The sequence below is a fragment of the Lepisma saccharinum genome, chromosome 5 (assembly GCF_977018435.1).
Source record: "Lepisma saccharinum chromosome 5, izLepSacc3.1, whole genome shotgun sequence".
Taxonomy (NCBI): domain Eukaryota; kingdom Metazoa; phylum Arthropoda; class Insecta; order Zygentoma; family Lepismatidae; genus Lepisma; species Lepisma saccharinum.
The window spans coordinates 5,678,105-5,699,102 of record NC_139233.1 but is presented as its reverse complement, the minus strand read 5'-3'; the positions used below and the strand labels follow the sequence as shown (position 1 = coordinate 5,699,102).

Genomic DNA, 20,998 nt, shown 5'->3' with positions numbered 1-20,998 from the left:
CTTGACTGGTAGACAACCTGTTACACAGTGGCGAAGCGTAGAGTTCCTAGCAGGGTAGGCACAGAAGTGCGATAATTTCCATGTTGCTTAAATCTGTAAAAAGAAAGGGATGGGGGGGGGGGAGAGTGTCATGGAGAGTGGTTCAATGTCTCTCCAGATCGCTTCTTTACTTGCCAGTGGCGTGACGTTTTCAAAACTGTTGTTACCAGCCATCAGTACGATAACTATGTCTTAGACATTCTCCTCCCACCCACCAGATGTCATCGATCTAGATTTTTGTTCACTTCTGTTTTTTTATTTGTTTGTATTTTTTCAACCCCTGATTTATGCACACACCTCCAGAAAGAACTACCAATCATGAGACATCGAGAAAATCCAACGAATAGTGATTGAGCCCTGTTGTCAATTCTTCATCACTTTTTTTCTAAATTTATTTATTTATTTTGCAATTGAGGTGAAAAGGGCTAGAAAAATCCCCTTAATTTTCGGGTCAGTCTGACGTTTGTGCCGTGAGCAGACGACAGAATTCCGCACTTTCAGTGACTGTCAGTTTGGTATGTTCTATTGCTGCCAACTTAGTTTTTTTTAGCAAGACTTCCTCGCACCGAGGAAAACACCATTGTTATCTGTTGTCTAACTAAAGGAATGGTTGTAGTTAATTCCAGTCTTGGCTTTCTAGATAAATGAATTTCTGACACCTGTATGTGCAAGTAAACATAATTTAAATTTTGAATATTTTCGTCTCATTTGTTCTGCTCTATGCTAATTGTGATGATGAGAATGTATGGAGAATGAATTAAAGATTATCAGGAAACATTGACATGACCACAATTAGGTCACCTGACTTCGTAACGTGTTAGGATGACGACTACGGGGCTTTCAAGAAAAAACATAAGTAAAGGTGACCTCTCTCTCATTCAGTGTGTATACTTCGCATCCTAGTTTGTTCTACCCCTTGTGTTAGTAGACACCTTTACGTGATAAATGATAATAGAACATAGGATCCTTGTTTGGGACCCGGCAACGCGACAGGTTACTATGTAACATATAAACAGGTTATAATAAATGTAGTTGCTTGAGAGAATAGAATCTCAATTTTTAGGCGCAATGTAGCTCTTTTCTGCCAATCCAATGTGACAACACTGGCCTGTTCCGCCAGACCTGAAAAAGACATGGCCCACGCAATAACCCCATAACACAACACTTGTCCTAAACCCCCCAAAAAAAGTCTTCCCTTGCATTGTACTCTAATTCCCCGCCCTCTTCTCTTGTTATCCCTTCAGGGTAAACAAAACTGCCTACCTCTTTGCTTGTGTCGGCTGCATAAAAAAAAATCTGCTTGTAATATCTATTCGACGACAGTGTTAACGCATTAAATAACGTTTCAACAACTTTTAATATATTTTTTAAATATTTTGCTGTCACTTGCCACTGCTACTTGCAAAGGAAAATATAGTTGAAAACATTTTTGAAATGATTGTTATAAGAAGGAAACGCGAAAGACCAAAGTGGGTCCTACCTTACCGATGATTACATCTTCACTCAATTAAGAACTCGATTGTTCTTGCATTTCAGTCCGGCACTTCTTGCATAAATCTGATCGCTGCACAAGACACGAATCACAAACAAAGCTCTACCGCCACGAACCTCGCGCTCCGAGCCACGCTCCCTTGTAGCGTCCTGAGCAGGAGGCAAGTTTTCACAAAGAGGGAACGAGCGAGGGAATCCCCGTTCACGATAAAAATAAATTATTCTATTCCCAGTGAAAGTAAAACTACTTTGTAAATATAAGGCGTGACTATCATTTTAATTTACGTAATTTGGTTTGAAGATTTACTTTACAAATGTAAGTTCTTTAGACTTTCTGTTTACGCTAAGGTGTTGGGTGAATCGACAAGATCAGCTCTCTGACCAGAAAACGAAGTCAGAACTACAGTACTCAGTTATTTTCAATTTCAATTACACTTGTCGATGAAGGGAAGGAAAACCTAAGTTTAGTACAAAATATGGAGAATGTACAATGAAATAGAAGTCTCTCTGCATGAACACAGGCTAATGTTTATAAAAAATGCTAGTACACCACAAATTTCCAACCCTGGCGGAAATGCAGTGTTGCTGATATTCTGTTCGTCCTAGTGGGTAACACCGCGAGGCCGGCATCAGGAGCGCGTTATAAGCATACGTACATTACTCGTAATATTAAGACTTCCTGCATATACGACCGTAGGACGGAATGTGAAGAGAAGAGGCCCCAGCAAATGTGCCTCACTCCCTGGAAAGTTCATATACTGGATAGGGTTAGAATTTTTTTGTAATTATCATAAATGAAAATTCCAAACTTTTCCATTGCATTACATATGTTTTGACGAAATAAGTAAATAACCTTTAAAAGAGTAATGGCGTGGGTAGGCCCGGCCTCCTGGCCTCATAGGACGCTTCGCAACTGCTGTTACAATGTGTTCAAGTATCTGGTTTTCCATCTACACATATATGTTTAATTGTCATGTCTGTTTGCCCAATGATCTAGCATCTACAAACAAATATCAGAGCCCAAGTTAGTGTAAAATTTAAAATAAACTACAGATATAAAACAAAACACAAACTTATATGATAGGTATTTGATATAGCATGTCCGACCCTTATCCACTTGGCAGGAAAAGTCTTGCAGGCAGGGTCCATTGTTTCACTTAAGCAGTCACATTCACTTCTGGATTGTTGCAATGCCATTGAAAGTGAATGGGATTGATCCAATCCAGAAGTGTCCATGACTGTACCTATAACTGCAGTAGGAGGAATTTAGTCTTCATTACTATTAGCTCCCGTAACACTGGTATCACTTGAGAATTGTGTTTCTGACACACTACTAGAATCTGATATTTTCATCACTAAGAACTTCCTCGACTCCTGAAGCCAGTTAATTTACATGCAAGTTAACACAAGTGGACAGATGTGACAAGAGTTGATTGTTTAATAAAAACACCACACAATAACTTCATAAATACACTCACATTTGTTCAACAGAACACAGACAATAATACTCTGCACACCAGTGGTGGCGATTGGGTTCCAAAACTGGGGGCAAGGACAGTATATTTCCCTTTGTAGATAAGGTTTAGCAAAGTGCGGGAGAGGCAACCACCCCCCTAATCACTACCACTGCTGCACATGCAAGCACAATCTAGTAGGACTTCCATGGTTCAATCAAATACATAACTCGCATACAACCAATTGCCTGTCAAAGCTGTAACCGCAAACCAGCACCATTGTTGTCAGTTCTTAATCAGTACTGTCAGACTCGTCCATTCAGTCATGACATGACAGAGGGAGGAAAAAATATTTCCCTGGAAATTCTCAATTAAGAGCTTGCGAAATAGAGGGGAGACAACCCCTTTCCCCCTCTGGGCAGTGAATACATTTTTGAAAAATTAAAGGAACATGAGAAGCACTCACATTTAACCAAACAATTTAAATGTTGCATAGTATGCAATGTGACCAATTGTCCACCTGACATTTGTTGCTCAACGTAATATGTAGTACTCTGCTCATAGTTCTTTAACATGATGGCTTGAAAACACAGATGCACAACCAACTTCAAAGTAATCTCCTTGGGCAATGATACACTTTTGCCAGCACTGGTAAGCTGCTGAAGCCATTTTCCAACTTCCCATAATGGCTCCTGCAATTCTGCTTTCACCTCATTTTCTGGGGCTAAACAATTGTCCCTTTAGAATGGTTTTCATGTGGGGGGAAAAGGTACATTTGCAGTGAATAGGCAGGATGTTCCATGTTTGGCCACGAAAGAAAACCATGTGTATGACTCTCCCTTTGCTTAGATCCCGTTTCTCTTTCTTTCTTCGTTCTCATGTTTTATTATTATTCTCAAGGAATTGTCAATTCAGAATTCATTCCAGAGGGCAGAACAGTAAACAAGGAACTGTGTGTGGAGTAGTGATGGGTCGTTCGTGAACGAGTCGTTCAAAAGTAACGACTCTCTCTTGTGAGCGGTGAACGACTCGTTCACCAGAATTGAACGACACGTTCAAAGAGTCGTATGTGTGCCACGACTCCTCCGCCCGCCAAGCAACTATTATTCCATTATTCCCTCTCCTTTCCACGAATTTTGCGAGGAAGGCGCATGCGCAAGTGTATACTCGCCTGGCGGGCGGAATTTTTGAAAGAAAGCAAGTCGATTCTGCGGGCAGCAAATGGGGACTGGAGAGGAGAGGGAGGGGGGGGGTCCTCTCTGTTCCTTTTCCCGTAAAGCTGGCTGAAACGTGCCGTGTACGATGAGAGGGGAAGGAGCATGCTCGCGAGTCGACTCTTTCCTTCGTTCAAAGAGTCGTGGCACACCTTAGCGACTCTTTGAACGAAGGAAAGAGTCGACTCGCGAGCTCGCGACTCGCGAGTTATGTTTGCAGAGAGAGAGCGCGCAACCTCAGACCATGACGGGCAGCGAAGAACAGCCAACAAATTTGTCCTGTAGTTTCAAGTTCGGCCAAACCATTAGCGCTAAAATTACAAGAAATTAAATGTTAGTAAAAAATATTAGGGGAGTCTTGTAAAAATTTTGAGAAGGTGTTAGGCACAGACCTCTTGATTACAATATTCCGATTAGCCTTTATGTGCAGATAGGATAGTCGGGACTGGACCTACAGTTTAAAGGAGGATCCGAACCTCCACTTTGTATTGAACACGGTACCCCTTGATTACCGGCGACGTTATCACTACGCCATCGGGGAGACCCGATTAGCCTATTGGAGCATAAAAGTGGACTTTAAACATTGTCTGACAAAATCGTTTTCATATGACGTGAAATATTTCATTAACATTAACGTGTAAATATTTTACTAATGAAAACAGCATTAAAGAATAAATATAGAAGTTTAATCATAAATCTCATCGTACATGATACTGCAAAAAAGCTTTTATTGAATGACTGCAGAATTAGGAACAACTACGTAAGATGGACATGGGTCATGTTCACGAGTGATATAAACAGCTGTTGGCCATCTGCGGTGAGCCTACGTGTTAAGGTGTTTTACTAGTAGAAAGCAACATTAAAAAAAAATACATACGTATAATTTGGCCCGCTTTATAGAAATTCGATCATACATTATGATATTGGCAGAAACTTATATTGAATGACTGTAGAACAACAAAAAGCTATGGATATGGGATAGACATGGATAATGTTCAAGAGCGATATACGAGTATATTTCTTAAACACAGCTGTTAGCCATCCGCGGAGAGCGAGCGGGTGGATCCTACTTTAAACTGTAGATCCAGTCTGCTGGCGAGACAGCCGCCGCCGTGCCTTGTGTAAGAGAGCTCGCGACTCGCGAGCGAACGATGAGTGAGCAGAAGAGTCGCTAAGGCGAGCGAGTCGTTAAGGTGCTCCACGACTCTTCGTGCCGTCTCGAGAGTCGTGAACGATGAGTGAGCAGAAGAGTCGCTAAGGCGAGCGAGTCGTTAAGGTGCTTAATGACTCTTCGTGCCATCTCGAGAGTCATGAACGAATGATGGGGAAAGAGTCGTGGGACTGTGCTGTGACTCTTCGTGCTGTTTCAAGAGTCGTGAACGAGCGATGATGTGTCGCAGCGCAGATCTGGAGTGCATTTTGTTGACTCGCTTTCTCACATTTGTTGCGATATTAAAACCAGTGATCGAATGAAAAAAGGAAGAATATGTAAATGCACGTTATTACTAATAAAAGGTTGATATAATTATATAGCATTTCTGTGTATGCTATCGTACTGCATAATTTGCATTATCCGCAGCATGAAATGTAAACTAAAACAAGATACAAATATAGAAAATCTCACTCATGAGGCAGAGTAATGAAAACAAGTATGTGCAATAAATTTTGTTTGTGTGTGTGTGTGTTTACTGTTTACACATATATGTATATCCATATACATACAGAATCGTATTTGCATTTTTCTTATTTTATGCCGCTTTTCTTCAAATTTTAAGTAATCGCGACGATGAGGATGATGCGTGATGATACAGATGAAGGGACACTCGTAAAGAATATCCTTGACCAGACCGGGACTAGAACCCGGGAACTTCTGTGGCAAGATCAAATGTCGATTACTTCAGAATCTTGGCCATCTAGTCGGCTACACGCACACACATATACACAAAAATGCAATACAATTTATTAATCTTGAAGGACGTACGTTGTGTTCGTTTACTTAAATACAATCATCTGCTTCAACACCTCCTACCCCCTTCCCCCTCTTCAGGCATGTGTTTCGAGAAAAAGAAGCTTGGCGACTCTTTTGAACGACTCATTTGAACGACTCTTCTCAGTGAGCGAGCGCTCATGAGTCGACTCGCACAAATGAACGGCTTCAACCCATCACTAGTGTGGAGTTTTACGCCATTTGCAGAAGCAGCCTGAGATGTAGCAAAGTTGACAATAGTATCTTCTCCATGATAATGGGACTGCCCACGGGCCCATACTGTGTTGCCAACTTATGGCCACACATGGAACATCACCTATCTCTGGACATGTCTCCCGGTGACTTCTGCCTCCCACTAAATGAAAACCAATCTAAAGGGATGTCGTTTCACATCAGAAAATGAGCAGTATTGCAGAAGGCATTATGGGAGGTTGGGGAAAAAAACAAAAAAAAAAACCAACTGGACCCCATCTTGTTGCACTAAGAATTGAACCAGTGGTATCAAATTTGTCACAAATGCGGTAAATGGTTTCTCTCTTTGGGGCTCGAGTATCAAATGTTTCAACCCATTCATTCTTCCAACAGTTTCAGCATTTTCAGACTTCCAATACTCTTTTAATTGCGGATACGAATAGTAATCAAGATATTAGTTATGCAATTATGGCTTGACATCAAGATTAAATCACCAGACACCAAAAAATTTAACACCCATTTTCTTGCATCAGTATTTAAGTTATTCTCTGAAAGATTCGATGGTGTGTCCATGTGATACGAGGGAAGGTGGGGGGCATTCTACCTTACAGGATATGTCATACCTCCTCTAATTAAATAACACAAACACCATAGTTATAAACCATTGTTATAGTATAACCCTAACAGAAAGTATATTCCACCTATTGTCCACCTACTTTTGGTTCACTCTGTATAATAGATTTTCATCCTTTCTACTAACTCGGAATCTTGTTCAGAACTTACTCTAAAACCCAAGGGAAACCAATTCAACATTTGTAATTGGGGGAAGTTTTGAAACACACTCATCAAATGTATGTTTATGCTGACATTTCCAACAATTTATATTTTAGTAGGGATATGCTAATATTAAGTAACGATTTACAAAACCAGAATGTATGAATTATGCTTCTAATTCATAAAAATATTGACAAAATGTCATGATTTTGCACTCTAAGTTACAGGTTCTTCACAATATAACAGAAGAACTCTATCAACAGATACAGGGTAGCTATGATTTTTTGATTATGAAATTCCCTGACATTTCCAGTCGAAAAATTATTTTTTTCCAGACATGCTTATCATGAATTTTGCTTTTGAACCTTGTGTTTTTCAATTAAATATATAATCCGTTAATTATTATGAATATTCACTTTCACAACTTTTTTTTAGCAAATTTCATTCTACACACACAATAATACGTGAAAATTCGAAGAGTAAAATGTAAAATTACAATTTGCATAAATATATTGGGTGCTAAAATCACGTCCATCTAGCCTTCAGGCTAAGGTAACAGAGGTACATTATTTCACCATAACACAAAAAGTTCATAAATCATACACAATTTTTCATTTTCTGGTGGATTTAGTGTTACTTGCTTACATTTATAAGTCCACAGCATCTGGAAAAAATTTTCATGCATATAGGAAATCTATAGGAAATGCCAACAAGACTAAGGTCTATAAAATAATAGACAAGATAACCTCATTTCCACCAACCTTTAAGATAATTATGATCATATTGTCAATGTACTTTAGTTATCAATCAGATATCTGGACTGCAAGTTTTACTTTGATATTCTTTCTAATATCTAGTATTATAAAAGTAAAAATTTATTACAGAAATTCGAAGGAACCATAATTTTGCACAAGACTGAGCATCATAAGAATGAACGAAACAAGTTTCTAAAGTGAATCTTTTTTAGGAGTGGAATAAAAAAACCAAATCCAGAAGTGGAAGTGAACTAACTGCTTATTCATTTTGCAACTTTTTCTCTTGCAGACTCCAAAATGCACGTAAATTCCAGACTATCTGCAAAATTCCCCTCCCCAACTTTTCCAGACACGTAGAAACCCTGAGATACCTATCAAGTACCAATTAATCTGCCAAATTCCCAATATTTAGAAGAGCCGCAGTGGTGTACTCGGTATCGTGTCTGACTGCCACATGGGGTACTCGGGTTTCATTCCCAGGGTGGGCGATTTAAGGTTGGAATTTTTCCGGCCTTGTCGCTGCATAAAGTGGCTCTGGAGCTCACCCAGCCTGGGGGTAGTCAGCTGGAGTATGGTGCTCATCACATCACCTCAGGAGCTCACCCAGCCTGGGGGTAGTCAGCTGGAGTATGGTGCTGATCACATCACCTCCAAAATGGCAGATATCAAGAATGTGTGGAGCCCTACTCCCCCTCCCCTAAATGTGCCTTCATGGCATGGTGTTATATGCACTTATACTAATCTTACCCCAATTTATACTATGGGAATGAGAGACGCGGTAATAGATAATTAAGGTACTCGCGTTTTCCGCAAAGCTGTTTTACATTAATTTTGGTAGCCACTGCCATCATCCTTGTTGGAATTTGTTGTGTTGTTGTTTGGCACGTTTCTGTTGTTCTTTCCTAAATCAGTAACTGCAGCAATTAACACCAGTGAACAGCAGACGACATATACGTAGACAGACAGGCGACAGCAGCACAGCTAGCGGCAAAAAACAAAAGAAACACACCAAGCAACAACACAACGAATTCCAACGAGGACGATGGCAGTGGATACCAAAATGAATACACAATAATCTAAAACAGCTTCACGGAAAACTGAGTACCTTAATGACTTACTCCAACGTTAGGTGGCTGACGCCAAACTTAATTCTGTACTGTTATCAAGCATGCACAGGGAGTATAAATACCAGCTACTCATTCTCTCAAAATTAAAATAGTAAATTATTAAGACTTTAGTGATCTAAATCAAATTTACTTAAATTGCTATACATACAAATAAATATCTACATCCTACTATCATGCAAAAATTATAAAGCACCCGCCCACTCATTCCAATACAAAATAAAAGGGTAAAATAAAACAAAAACACGGCATCCCTACAAATTCATTTAATATTAGCCGTGCACTACATGTTCTGCAGCAGAACCATAGATAAGGAAGCTCATCACAATTACAATCAGAAATAATAATAATAAATAATAATCAAGTTGGACTTGAACATTTTATTTAGCGCAGCATTTTTATTTTATATAATTATGTCAATGGACATACAAATATGAGATTAAATATTACCTGTATACTTTACAGATGCTATTTACTCTACCACAGAAGTTGTCTACACCTTGCCTGCATCTGATTTTACCCCTTTCTAATTTCAATATATATATAGCTATAATTTTTTTTTGGATCATTTTTGCTTGTTAGGTAAAGCTTGACTGTACATATACCCTGGGTGAAACTACTTTCTTATAAAGGCTCAAAAGCACAAAAACAATTACATTACATAGTAAAGAAACTGCTTTTTCTTGGTTTTAAATTCGAAAGTCCACATATTCATCTTCCATTCCTTCAACAGGAGGTCACACACAAATACTAGTTGTACAAAAATACACACGATCCCACGCTACAGGTCCAGTCCCAATGTACACGAATGCTTTAGTTTCTTCCTATTAAGAAATTATATCATACTTCAGTCACTTGTTTCACGCACTGTGGTGAAGGTGTCATCTGCTAATATATATCAATGTAATGTATATATACTTATTTCTTTTAATGCATGTACACACAAACCATCTAACCTATGTGTAAATCTTCATAATTGTAAATGCATGGAGGTTACCACAACTCCAGTTGTATTTCAAACTTAAGTTGCAAGTAATCTAAAGTTAATGTATTATTTTATACTTGCTTATGGGGCATGTATAATGTTGAAACAGAATCACGATGAAGTGACTTTCTTTCAAAAGTAAAGCAAAGTTATTTTATTCGACATTTATCCACATGATCTACCATTGTGGCTTTTTCAATGCAGAGGTTTCGACAAGACTTCAATAAGTTTCTCTGCCGGAAATGTTCTACGTGAGAACACTCAGGGAAAAAACATGGCTTCATAGTCAACATTGATTTTTACACTATTTCAATTTTGAGAGTTCATCAGATTCCCCTACGTAGCACCAATATTACGTTTCTTTTACAGGGAAATTTCGTAAAACTTTAACGTCAGACTTAAACAGACTTGATTGTTCAGTAAGTTGTCGTGATAAAACAGAACACCCAAACACCTCCAACATTTCTTACAATAATAATTTACGTCTGTGAACACATAAATCATTATTTGCTGGTTCCTACTACAGATAATCAGGTGTCGACAGTAGCTATACAACATTAAGAACTCAAGTGAAAGCTTTCTTTATGTAAAATTACTCAACCTGTTTATTTGGAATCATCTTCAGACTGTGCATCGTCCGTTTCGTCGTCATCTGACGTCTTTGGTTTTTCACTTTCTTTAGACTTTGCATCAGTTTCATCCTCATCGCTCTTGTCTTCTTCGTCTGTCTTTTTCTCTTCGTCTTCCTGCAATTTTTCTGAGTCTTCATCTTTGTTGGTTCTGTCAGCTTCTTTGCTGGTTTCATCGGCTTCTTCATCCAGTTTCAATTTTTTGGGAGGTAATTCTTCACTGGTATCTTTCTTCGATTCCGACGAATCGCCATCAGAGTCTTCCACCTGGCTTATTTCTAAGCTCCTCCTCCTTTTCAGCTTTTCTTTAACGGCAGTCAATGCATCACCTTCAGATTTGTTACTTACGCTTTCACCTACCTTGTTACCACCATCTTTTTTCTCAGATTCTTCCTTTGGAGGATTTTTCACAGGAGAATCTTCTATTTCAATTATCTGAATCTTTTTTTGCCGTGCTAATTCTCTTGCCCTTGCTTGTTCCTGAAGCCTTCTCTTAAAACATTTCGGGCCGGGCGGTGCAATTTTTGTTATTGTAATTTCATTTTTACCTTGACCAGCTACAACTACTTCATCGTCTGATAGTTCTATAACATCCACACAATCCTTCTTGTATTCAATGTAATCTAGCAATTCCTCTGTCATATGCTTCTCCTTACAGGTAGGACACTGATCAATTTTGCACAACTTAACACCACACTCCCTCAAATGTCTGCATTTATAATGGTTGATGAAGTCTTCAAATTCCGTAGATTCGTAAACTGTATCACAAATTTCACATATATGTTCCTCGCTTGGTTCTGGTTCGGGGACAGACTCTGGTTTGGGACTGGCCTTTGCCGGTTGCGGAATAATGGTTATCTCATCATTTATCTTCAGAGGTTTAAGAAGAGTGTCTGTTGCCTGAGGAGTGGATGAACTACGTGCAGGCTGGCTTGAGGTAGTCTGGTTACTGTTCGACTTCTTATCCATTGATCGCTTTGCAACGACACTGTGTGCTGAATACACGTGGTTTTCAAACTGTTTGTACATTCCGAAGGTGGCAGTACACACCGTGCACTTGTACGAGAGGTGAGCTGGCTTCAGAGTCATGTTGTGGTCCCGAGCAACATGGTTCAATAGTTTCCATTGATAAACCTGAAAAGAAATATGCATTAAAATCTTGATATCAGTAAGTAAGAACATTTAAGAGGAACAGTGTCCTAGTACTATTATTTTATATGCATGTGAAATAAGTTTGAACAAACACAATTACACGTTATCTACTATTTATTGGCACCAGACTTCATGATTTTCATTTAATGTTACCATGCAGATGAGTCGTCATCTATCAAGTCAAAACCATTCTCTATCCCAGGAATTTCTGGCACAAGGGCACACGTAAGGACAGAGATGTGGAGAACGTGAATGGGCAGAGCCGTATGTATTCATTACAAGCCAGCAGTGTCCATGACTGTACATGAAGTGAAGCGAAGCAGTACATGCTGCTGCAAAGACTGGTAATTGCAGTCACTTCCCCTCAACTCCGCAATCCTGTTCCCTCCCGCGTGTTCACTGGTCGAGCTGTCTCACACCATACTTCCAAAGACTTGCTTTCGTTCGCTCACACCAGAGATTCCTGTGAGACTGTAACTTGGTGGAAGGGAGAGCAAGTGTATAAAATATAAATGACATTCATAATGTTCCTTTGGTTGTTTATGAGGGAACATAAAAATAATTATAAAAGGTATTTGAAATTTCAAATTTGCATTTTCCACATTTGGAGCATTCTGATCATCATAGGAGATCGCAGTGTCCAAGTTGTTACCTTAATGTGTAAAAAATATTAGTTGTCGAACAATGAAAATTTTCATGGTTGTAGAGACAGGGCTAGTCTTAAGTTGTGCACTGGGAATAATTTCAAATCATACCATTCTGAAGTTACAACCACCATGAAGTTCAAGTTCATTGAAAAAGAGGGTTCACACACGTTTCTGTAAATTCTCTTAATTTCTGGAAACATACTAGAAACGAAAAGAATGTATGTACAAAGAATCAAAAAGAGGAGATTCTCACAATTACGTTATAACACATTGGTATTACCTGTGTGGTCACATGTATAGTGACCCATGAAGTTCAGGGGTCAATCATTATGAAATGCATAGTAAAAACATATTTTAGAAGAAGCCCCTGTATGTCTCTAACGTAATTATAATACTTATTTTATTAAGAACAGTAGGTATTATTATTAATTGAAAGGTGTGAAAAAAAACTGCAGTAAAATTAGAGATATAAGAGCGTACTTCATAATCTACGATACTCTTAGTTAAGACCTGTGCAATTTGTATTAAAAAATCTGTTCCAGTGTAAAAACAAATTGAAAAAGGCAATATTTTAAGATGAAACATAGTCATTGATTGTGCACATTGTGGAGTTTCTTTGCATAGTATTATTATTATACATTAAAATGGAGACTAACCCAGAGATCAATCCTGGCTCTTTTGACATTCCATGCCAATGCTCTACCACTGAGCCACCACACGAGATGTATGAATAAAACTGATCACCTATTCATTTCTAAACTTCCTGGAACATATTCTCTGTGAGTGACTGCACAATACTCACATTCTGATATTAAAAGAGAGCATTTTGCCAGAAATGGAGGAAGTACTTGTAACATGTAAGTTGAATTCATTCTACTTCTGAGTTCATTTCAAACTTGCACAATCTGCAAAGAATAACTGAAGGCATGCAGCAGACATTGTCATTTTAATTCTTAGAATGAAAGTGATAAAATATAGAGAAGGTTTGAATTTCATATTTCTTGCTGGATACTGCAACAAAACTACACCATTCGTTACATCTATTATTCTGACATCGACACACATTACAGGGCTGGCATTTGGAAATCTTAATATGGGTTCCCACTCATTTCGTCAAAGCAGAATGCCTGATATTTCCAGGTAATTTTAAACTAAATTTCCAGACCATTCTGTGTTGCATTAACATGCTAATAACAAAGTTTTAAGTAAAACAAATGATAGTCCCATGTGTCATCTAAATCATAGAAACCACAACAATGTCACAACACATACCTTTTGATATTGGCTTATTATCAAGTAGTGTGTGCTCAATTACACTTGCTATTCAGAAGATTGAAGTATATTCAACATTGTTCAAAATAAATGACAAGGCAATTTCTGGCAAGTGGGAAAAAAGGACACCAATTTTTTTTTGTAATTTCAAACATTTTGGATGTATTTTCAGAGGTGCTGACTTCTTAAGGATAGTGGAAATCCTGTTAGAAGATGATTTGAAATAAGATTTTGAACAAAAATCGCTGGAGTTAGCTGTATAGCAGATAAAATTTAATACATTCAGTCTGATTAGTCAACTTGCAAATATTTTGTTTAAAGTAATTTTTGCCCACAGTATACTAACCCTTCCACACACAGGACATCGACCACCATCCTTGCCCTTGTTGGCAGCCTCTTGCATGCTGGAAGTTACCAGTCCATGGGCACCCAGAAGGTGCCTCTCAAGTCCTTGATCGGTGAAGAATCGGAACTGGCACTTCTGGCAGTTCAAAGGGGGACGATTGTAGATCATCTTCGGATGTATCTTCACTTTATGAATCCACTGCATGTGATTTCTCAGTTGCTCAAGATCCTAGAAGGAAAACAAATTGTGAAAGATTGTTGACAGGGAGATATTTTTCAGTTATTTTTTAATGTCGCAAATGCAATGAAGAAACTGTAATGAATAGAGCAATGCATTTGCTGATTTTGCAACCTTCTTCTGAAAAGATTGAGAGATTACTCAAATGTGTAAGAACCATGGATGGCCAATTCCTTATAAAATCATATCCCAATATCCAAATGTGTGCATTGTTTGGACAGATTTATTGTTTATCCATTTTACAGGGTATCCACATAATCTTTTATAGGTCATTTTCATATTTCACTGTACGGATTTTCTACATGTTCTTTATCATAACTATGTTCTATCCAGATATCTGCATTATCGGGATATTCAGATTACCCAGATTATCCGTTGCATCCAAAACAGATATTGGATAATTTGAAATCCAGATATCAGTTATTTTGTGCTCATCCCTATAAGAATGTGTATCATGAAATAATTGGTTAAATAAACTGTTCCGGCATTTTTTGCCATTTTGGAGTAATGAATAATTTTTTGGGGCAATTTTTAGGTCGCTTTCAGCATTTTTAATAGTTTTTGGAAGCCTATGGCAATTTTTGATATATTGTCATATTTATTTGTAAATAACAAAAAGCAATGTGGAAATATGGAACTTACCACACCATAAATCCATGATTTAGTCATGCCTCTGAAAACATGTGTCAAAGGAAACCTTGACCTATCCATTCCCATCAACCCTAACAGTGCTATTAATGTTGCTTATCTTACAATTTATTTTCTATCTGTGCCAGTAAAAATACTTCAATTTGCACAATTAGCCACCCAATAAGTGACAATTTGAGGTCAGACTGAAACATGTATTTTAAATCCTAATAATTACAAGGGACAGAAGAAACATAATAAACTGACATTGTTCAAATAAGCACTATAAATATGAAGTTGTCAATCTGTCTAAGTAGTACCGAAATAAATCCACTCGCACATGCTCTTGTGGAATTACCTTGATGTAACCATCGCATATCTCGCAGATGACGAACGTTGATTTGTTCCCTGGTTGGCCAGGCTTGTTCGTAGACTGCTGGGGAGTTTGTGTGCTGTTCGGTGGAGGAGCAACGCCTGACGGCTGGCGAGGCAGTGGCGTGATGGAAATGCTTGGCTGCTGAAGAACCTTTGAAGATGAGGTTTTGTTGCTTGCACTCTGAAAAGAAAGGGAAACATTTCAATAAGAAACATTTGCATTCGGTTCGCCTAATGGCGACAGTTAACTGAACACTGTACAACAGTTATGTGCACCAGGAGTTATAGGGAGTTACAAAAAATATTAAAAAAGTATAATTCTGCATGCATGTAGCCACAAGGCTAAAAGGACCATATTAGTGTCGATGTCACAGCAGACGACGGTGCACGTATTGAGTCTAAATAAAGTGAAAACGTGTTTTTCACCTATTCAAATCCATTGTATTTTCCAGTTCCGAGCACAGCTGAAGCAGGCCCGAAGCTCACCTGGTCTCAAGTCGGTCACGCTGAGACTATGGATGATGGGAAACCAGCAGCTTCAGCGGCAGCGCCCACTGGCTGCGATTCCGGATCGGACGTAGTTAGTAGTATTCGCTTTACTCAATTTCCTACTTCATTTATTCTTTACTTGCTCATCTGTAACGTATGCATTATATATAGATGTATTCTCTGAAATCTCATCTTTACATTGATGTAGGATACACATCACAATATTGCTTCATAACTGGTCACAATTCTTAAAGCTAACCCTTCTGATGGAAAATTCAATGGCTTGGGATAGGAAAAAAAACACGTGGTACATCCATTTAATTAGGCACACACAGATGTACTACGTAGATTTTCAGCGAGAAATGCAGGCTCGACCAGGAAAATCTGCGACATCTCTATGCTGGGAGGAACCAGGCAACGCCGACACCTACAGTGTTTCAAAGGCAACGGATCCCGTTGCAGCACTACTTGCAGAGACGATTTCACACAGGTAAAACAGCGCCAACGAAAAATCAGGCGAAGCCAGGCTGGCTCGGTAGCTCAGGGGTAGAGCAATGGCATGATTTGCCACAGACCCAGGTTTCAGTCCTGGTCGAGCCTGCAATTTACTACATGGTACATTTGTTTGGACTCACGATGTTACACTAATATGGTTCACTGGCATTACAAAAAAGTAGAAGTCATAGCAACTACAATACGTGTTGTGGACGTTCTGAAGGACTATTTTGAGGGTTCATAGGGTACTTAGTGCGAGACACTGCATTTTGTGCCAGTCCTGCATTCTTGATGGAAAAAAAAAAGTTGCAATGCCAACCTTTGCATATATACAGGGGATGGACAAAAATATGGAAACAACTGCGAAGAAAAGCCGGAATGCTGTAGCTAATAAGGTGCAGGACCCCCTTTAGCTTCCAAAACGGCCTGCAGTCTCCGAGGAATGGACAAATACAAGTCCTGGATGGTAGATAATGGGATCTTGCACCGTTCTTCATGCAAGACATAGTCACAATCCTCCTCAGTGTCCTTCTGTCTCTGTCGCTCAGTGTACATTTTCATCCACACAGGTGTATATCTGATGATGTCTTTCCGGACACATTATTATGTCATCATGATCTTGGATAGAGGGAGTCCCTCTCCATACGCCAAATAACATGGCTACTTTGGTAACAGAGGCATCTGTAAGGTAGGCACAAACAATTTGCCCTTTTTGAATTGAAACACTGTCAGCTCGGACATGATTCAGTATCAACTGCACTCCACACTATCTACAGCGCAACTGTCGACTCCTACCAGTCTAACAGGGTCCTATCTCACTGCACAAAACAAAATAATGTCGCACCTCGACCGATTTCAAGTAGAAAAATTGTGACAATATCACCCGTTCCGATGTCGTGGTGTTTCCATATTTTTGTCCATCCCCTGTACCTTTGCAAATGTAATTTTTTTTTTAATTGATTAAAGCTAAACTGCATAGTACAAGAGCCCTTAGGGAGCTGAATGGATGCATCTCCACGAGCAGGAATGTATCTGCTGTTATCTAGCTTTCTAGATTGGAGTCTTGGGTATTCCAGTAGTTCTCCAATTTTCATCTTGATGCTGGGTCAACACTGACATTTCTGGGTTCTTTCCTAAACTTGAACCTAGGGTTGTTTGCACCAAAGGCAAAAATAGTGACCAGTAAGCTAAGTTCTTCTACTAGATTCTATAAAAATAACAGATCGAGACAGGAGGTTTTGCATGTGCTGCTTATAGTAAAATTGGAAGAAAACTTAAATAAAAACTAACACAATCAGAGGAATGACTATGTTAAGGATGGAAGATGATGTCATTATTTGCTTGACAGAAGAGATATTTTTATCAACAGCGTAAACTTGCTTTGATAATTGTTATTTTTTTTCTTATGTCAGGTTTCTGGTGACATACATTAATATTCTCTGCTATATATTCATACCTGTATGTTATTGTATTGGCCAATAATTTGTATTAATGCACTCCTAGTTTACAGTTACAGGCACTTCTGGGTTGTAGTGGTATCACTGAAAGCCAATAAGGTCATTACAACCCAGAAGTGTCAGTGACTGTACATGCAGTGTGCATCAAATATGCAACAAAAACAACTGGCCTTAATGTTCCCGGAAAGAATTTGCGACAACTTGAGCCCACTAAAAGAAAGGAATTTCTTATTCAACACAATCTGATGCTTGCCACTGATATTTACAACTTCTGTCAGACAACACATGAACAGAAGAGTCGACAACAACTGATGACAGATACCATAAAAAAGCAAGAAAGTAAAGCATTAATAGGATATTTTGAACACAAAACAAAGAAAGCACAATGTACAGAGTAACAAGCAATGTACCCATGCAATAACTGCACAATGAGTCAGATATTTTTTTTATCTCTGTATGTTCCACCATTTGATTTCAGGATAGCACCATTCATTTCCAGCCAAAAGTATGCTCAGGAATTTCATAAGGCTTATTAAAGCTCGACCTGCCAAAGAAGGAACTTCAGGAAATCCAGCCTTTAAACCTCCGGTTGTGGAAGTTTCAAGTGGGGGAAAGAGCTGTTGCCACACGCCTGATTTAAGTCTGGTCGTACATAACATCTTTTGCAACAAGCACCCTTCGCTTGCATTTCAGGAAGAAGCGGTGGTAACCATTAGGCTTCACCATGCTTGGCCTTCTTGAGGGTGCCACCAGTTACGAAAATGATTCAATTGGCAATGCAGAATACCACGAAAATTTCCACTCACCATGACAGCTGGACAAAGTTCAGTGCTTCATGCGACCCTCCCTGGTTTTCGACGGAAAAGACAAAAATATAATTTTGACGTTTGTTCTTTCGCCGAACAGGCTTTAGTGCATAGTGTCATTAAGAGATGAGTATGGTTACAAATATGTACTGTAGAAAGCCTGTTGCAAGCGCTTGAGAGCTAGGGCCAACAAACTGTAGCTACCAAAGAATAAGCCTCCGTTGTTATGTGCCTGAACACAAAGATTGCTTGTTAGAACTTGTCAGTTCTCATGGTAATTGCTATAAACAGTGAAGATTTATTTCCAGTGCTTATTGACAGACAAATAAAGAAGTAGTTGTTTCTCAACAGAGGATCGTCTCCGGGTACCGGTTTCCCCAACATCTTGTCAAGAGTTCCTTTGCTTCTCTGGTTGAGAAGCCCATTAAAAATTCTAATCCTTCTCGCACAGCTAAACTATTGTGTGTCCATATTTAACTATGGAAGAAAAGTTAATGGTGTTCTCCTAATCTTTGTCACCACAATTAATTTCATGCCTTCCTACTCACTAGATTCTTTTTTCTGCATTTTCAACTTAACACGTTGCCATATTTGACTGCCAATGAACTTGAGTGTGAGGCGCAGTGATACTTTTTAGACAGACCTTGTAGTTAAAGTAAGAATGAGTCGGAAATGTTGTTGCCACCTGTAACAAGAAGTAACATGCTCTTTTCAAGGTAAATTTGTGAATAAAATGCATTTTCCAGCACAAGACAAGCATCTTGACTATACTCTATCCCGAGAATCTCTGGAGCGAGAAAACTAAAGCCAATTCTCTGCACAAGCAGTGACTCGAGAGGGCTTGGCCAATGAACACGTGTGAAGGAACAGGATTGTGTGGAGGGGGGAAAAGACTGCTGCTACCTTTCCAGCAGCATGTAATGATTTGCTCCACACACTCACTTTCTTCCCTTCTCAACTGTTATGCGTAGCCTTGCTACAGATATTCCCAGGATAGAGTATACTTGTCTAGTCATATAATTCATTCCAAGTATCCTATACACACGCTGGTTCTACCCTACATATTTCGTATACCATGTCTAGTTAATATTTTTTAACTTCTCTCCAAAAAAAAAAGGTGGGGGAGGGGATAATATTTCTGCCTGAACAGGGGAACCATGACATGCCTATACTATTAGCAGGCCACAAAACATATGCACTCTGTATCCCAAGCACACACACAGATATCGTAAAAGTTGCTCTACCTGTATTGTGATGGAATTGGAACCAGAAGCAATGTTCGGTACTAAAGCCACGGGGGTTGGAGTCTGTGCACTTCCAATGGTGCTATTCGATGAGCTTGGTGGAACAAAAGTGTATCGTGGGACAGTTGAAAGGCCACCTGCCATCATAGGAACAACCTGACTCTGATTTCCAACAACCTGGAAAAAATCAAACCAAGGACCACATTTAATTGCTTCAAGTCATACAAATTACATGCACTACATGTAAACACTTGTCTTAGTATCCATTGTTATGTAAATATTCCTGAGAATGTATGTGTTGTGGTGGTGTTTTACGATGTAATCTGTCTGCGAAGGGATGGAATGAAGTATGGAATGTGGTCTTGCCTGGTCAGCAGGGTTGTGACTACAGCCTGGATTTCTAAGCACTAAAAACTACCCAAATAGGCAGGCAATAAGTTATTCTCAAACTTCCTGTCCTTAACTTATTTAAAACAATATTACAGAGGTTCATTCCACTGCACACTTAATTCGACCATGAGAAACAAAACAGCATGAAAATACTCTTTTCCAACCAGAAATATTCTTTGTCACCCACTTTTATCATTTAGGCACTAACGGTCAAAATGGGCAATTTGAGCACCAATAGAAATTTAATATTGTATTGTCCTGAAACATATTTCCATCCTCAAAACATACAAATTAGTCCACAGGAACAAAACAGGCATTTCAGACAAATTCCAGGATCTAGGTATGACTCAGCAAAGCCTTGGTTTCATCTCAAATGCACTACTCTAAAATTCAAGTGACTGGCTGCATAGGTAGGAATCTCAACATTCTTCATAAAGTTTGGTATTACCATTGTTAAGTACAGTGCACTTTTTTCAATTAGAACTCCAAGGAAACATGAAAAGTCTGAATTATCGAAAACATGCATTATTAAAGAATATAAAAAGATGAAATCTACTCTACTACATTATAAACAAAAAAAACAATGAACATGCAGTGGACTTCATCATAAAAATTGCCATATTTTGTGTGTAGTCCCACAGTGCAAGAAAAAACAAATTCCTCTCACTATAGTAATGTTAGTTCCATGTTTGCGCCAACTAAAACAGTTACTCTTTCTTGCTATTATTTCCGCAGCTGCATTTTACACCTTTAAATGTGAACGTTTTATTCGGCATGCACTTGAAAAACATTCCTCTTCCATCCACATTAAATAAGT

General features: G+C 38.8%; 1 protein-coding gene across 7 annotated transcripts in view; it reads right to left on the bottom strand.

The window, feature by feature from the left end:
- Positions 1-9,281: 9,281 nt before the first annotated feature.
- Positions 9,282-20,998, bottom strand: part of MEP-1 (zinc finger protein MEP-1) — a 64,365-nt gene continuing 52,648 nt past the window's right edge. For 5 of the 7 annotated variants that reach the window (XM_083122047.1, XM_083122050.1, XM_083122048.1 and 2 more), the window contains 4 exons: positions 19,792-19,968; positions 15,284-15,481; positions 14,062-14,289; positions 9,282-11,778 (listed from right to left, as the gene is read on the bottom strand). In XM_083122047.1, the coding sequence (XP_082978173.1) occupies positions 10,621-11,778; positions 14,062-14,289; positions 15,284-15,481; positions 19,792-19,968 (1,761 nt within the window). In that variant the 3' untranslated portion in view covers positions 9,282-10,620. The remainder of the gene's footprint in view (positions 11,779-14,061; positions 14,290-15,283; positions 15,482-19,791; positions 19,969-20,998) is intronic. The other 2 variants (XM_083122053.1, XM_083122054.1) reach the window with 1 other exon arrangement.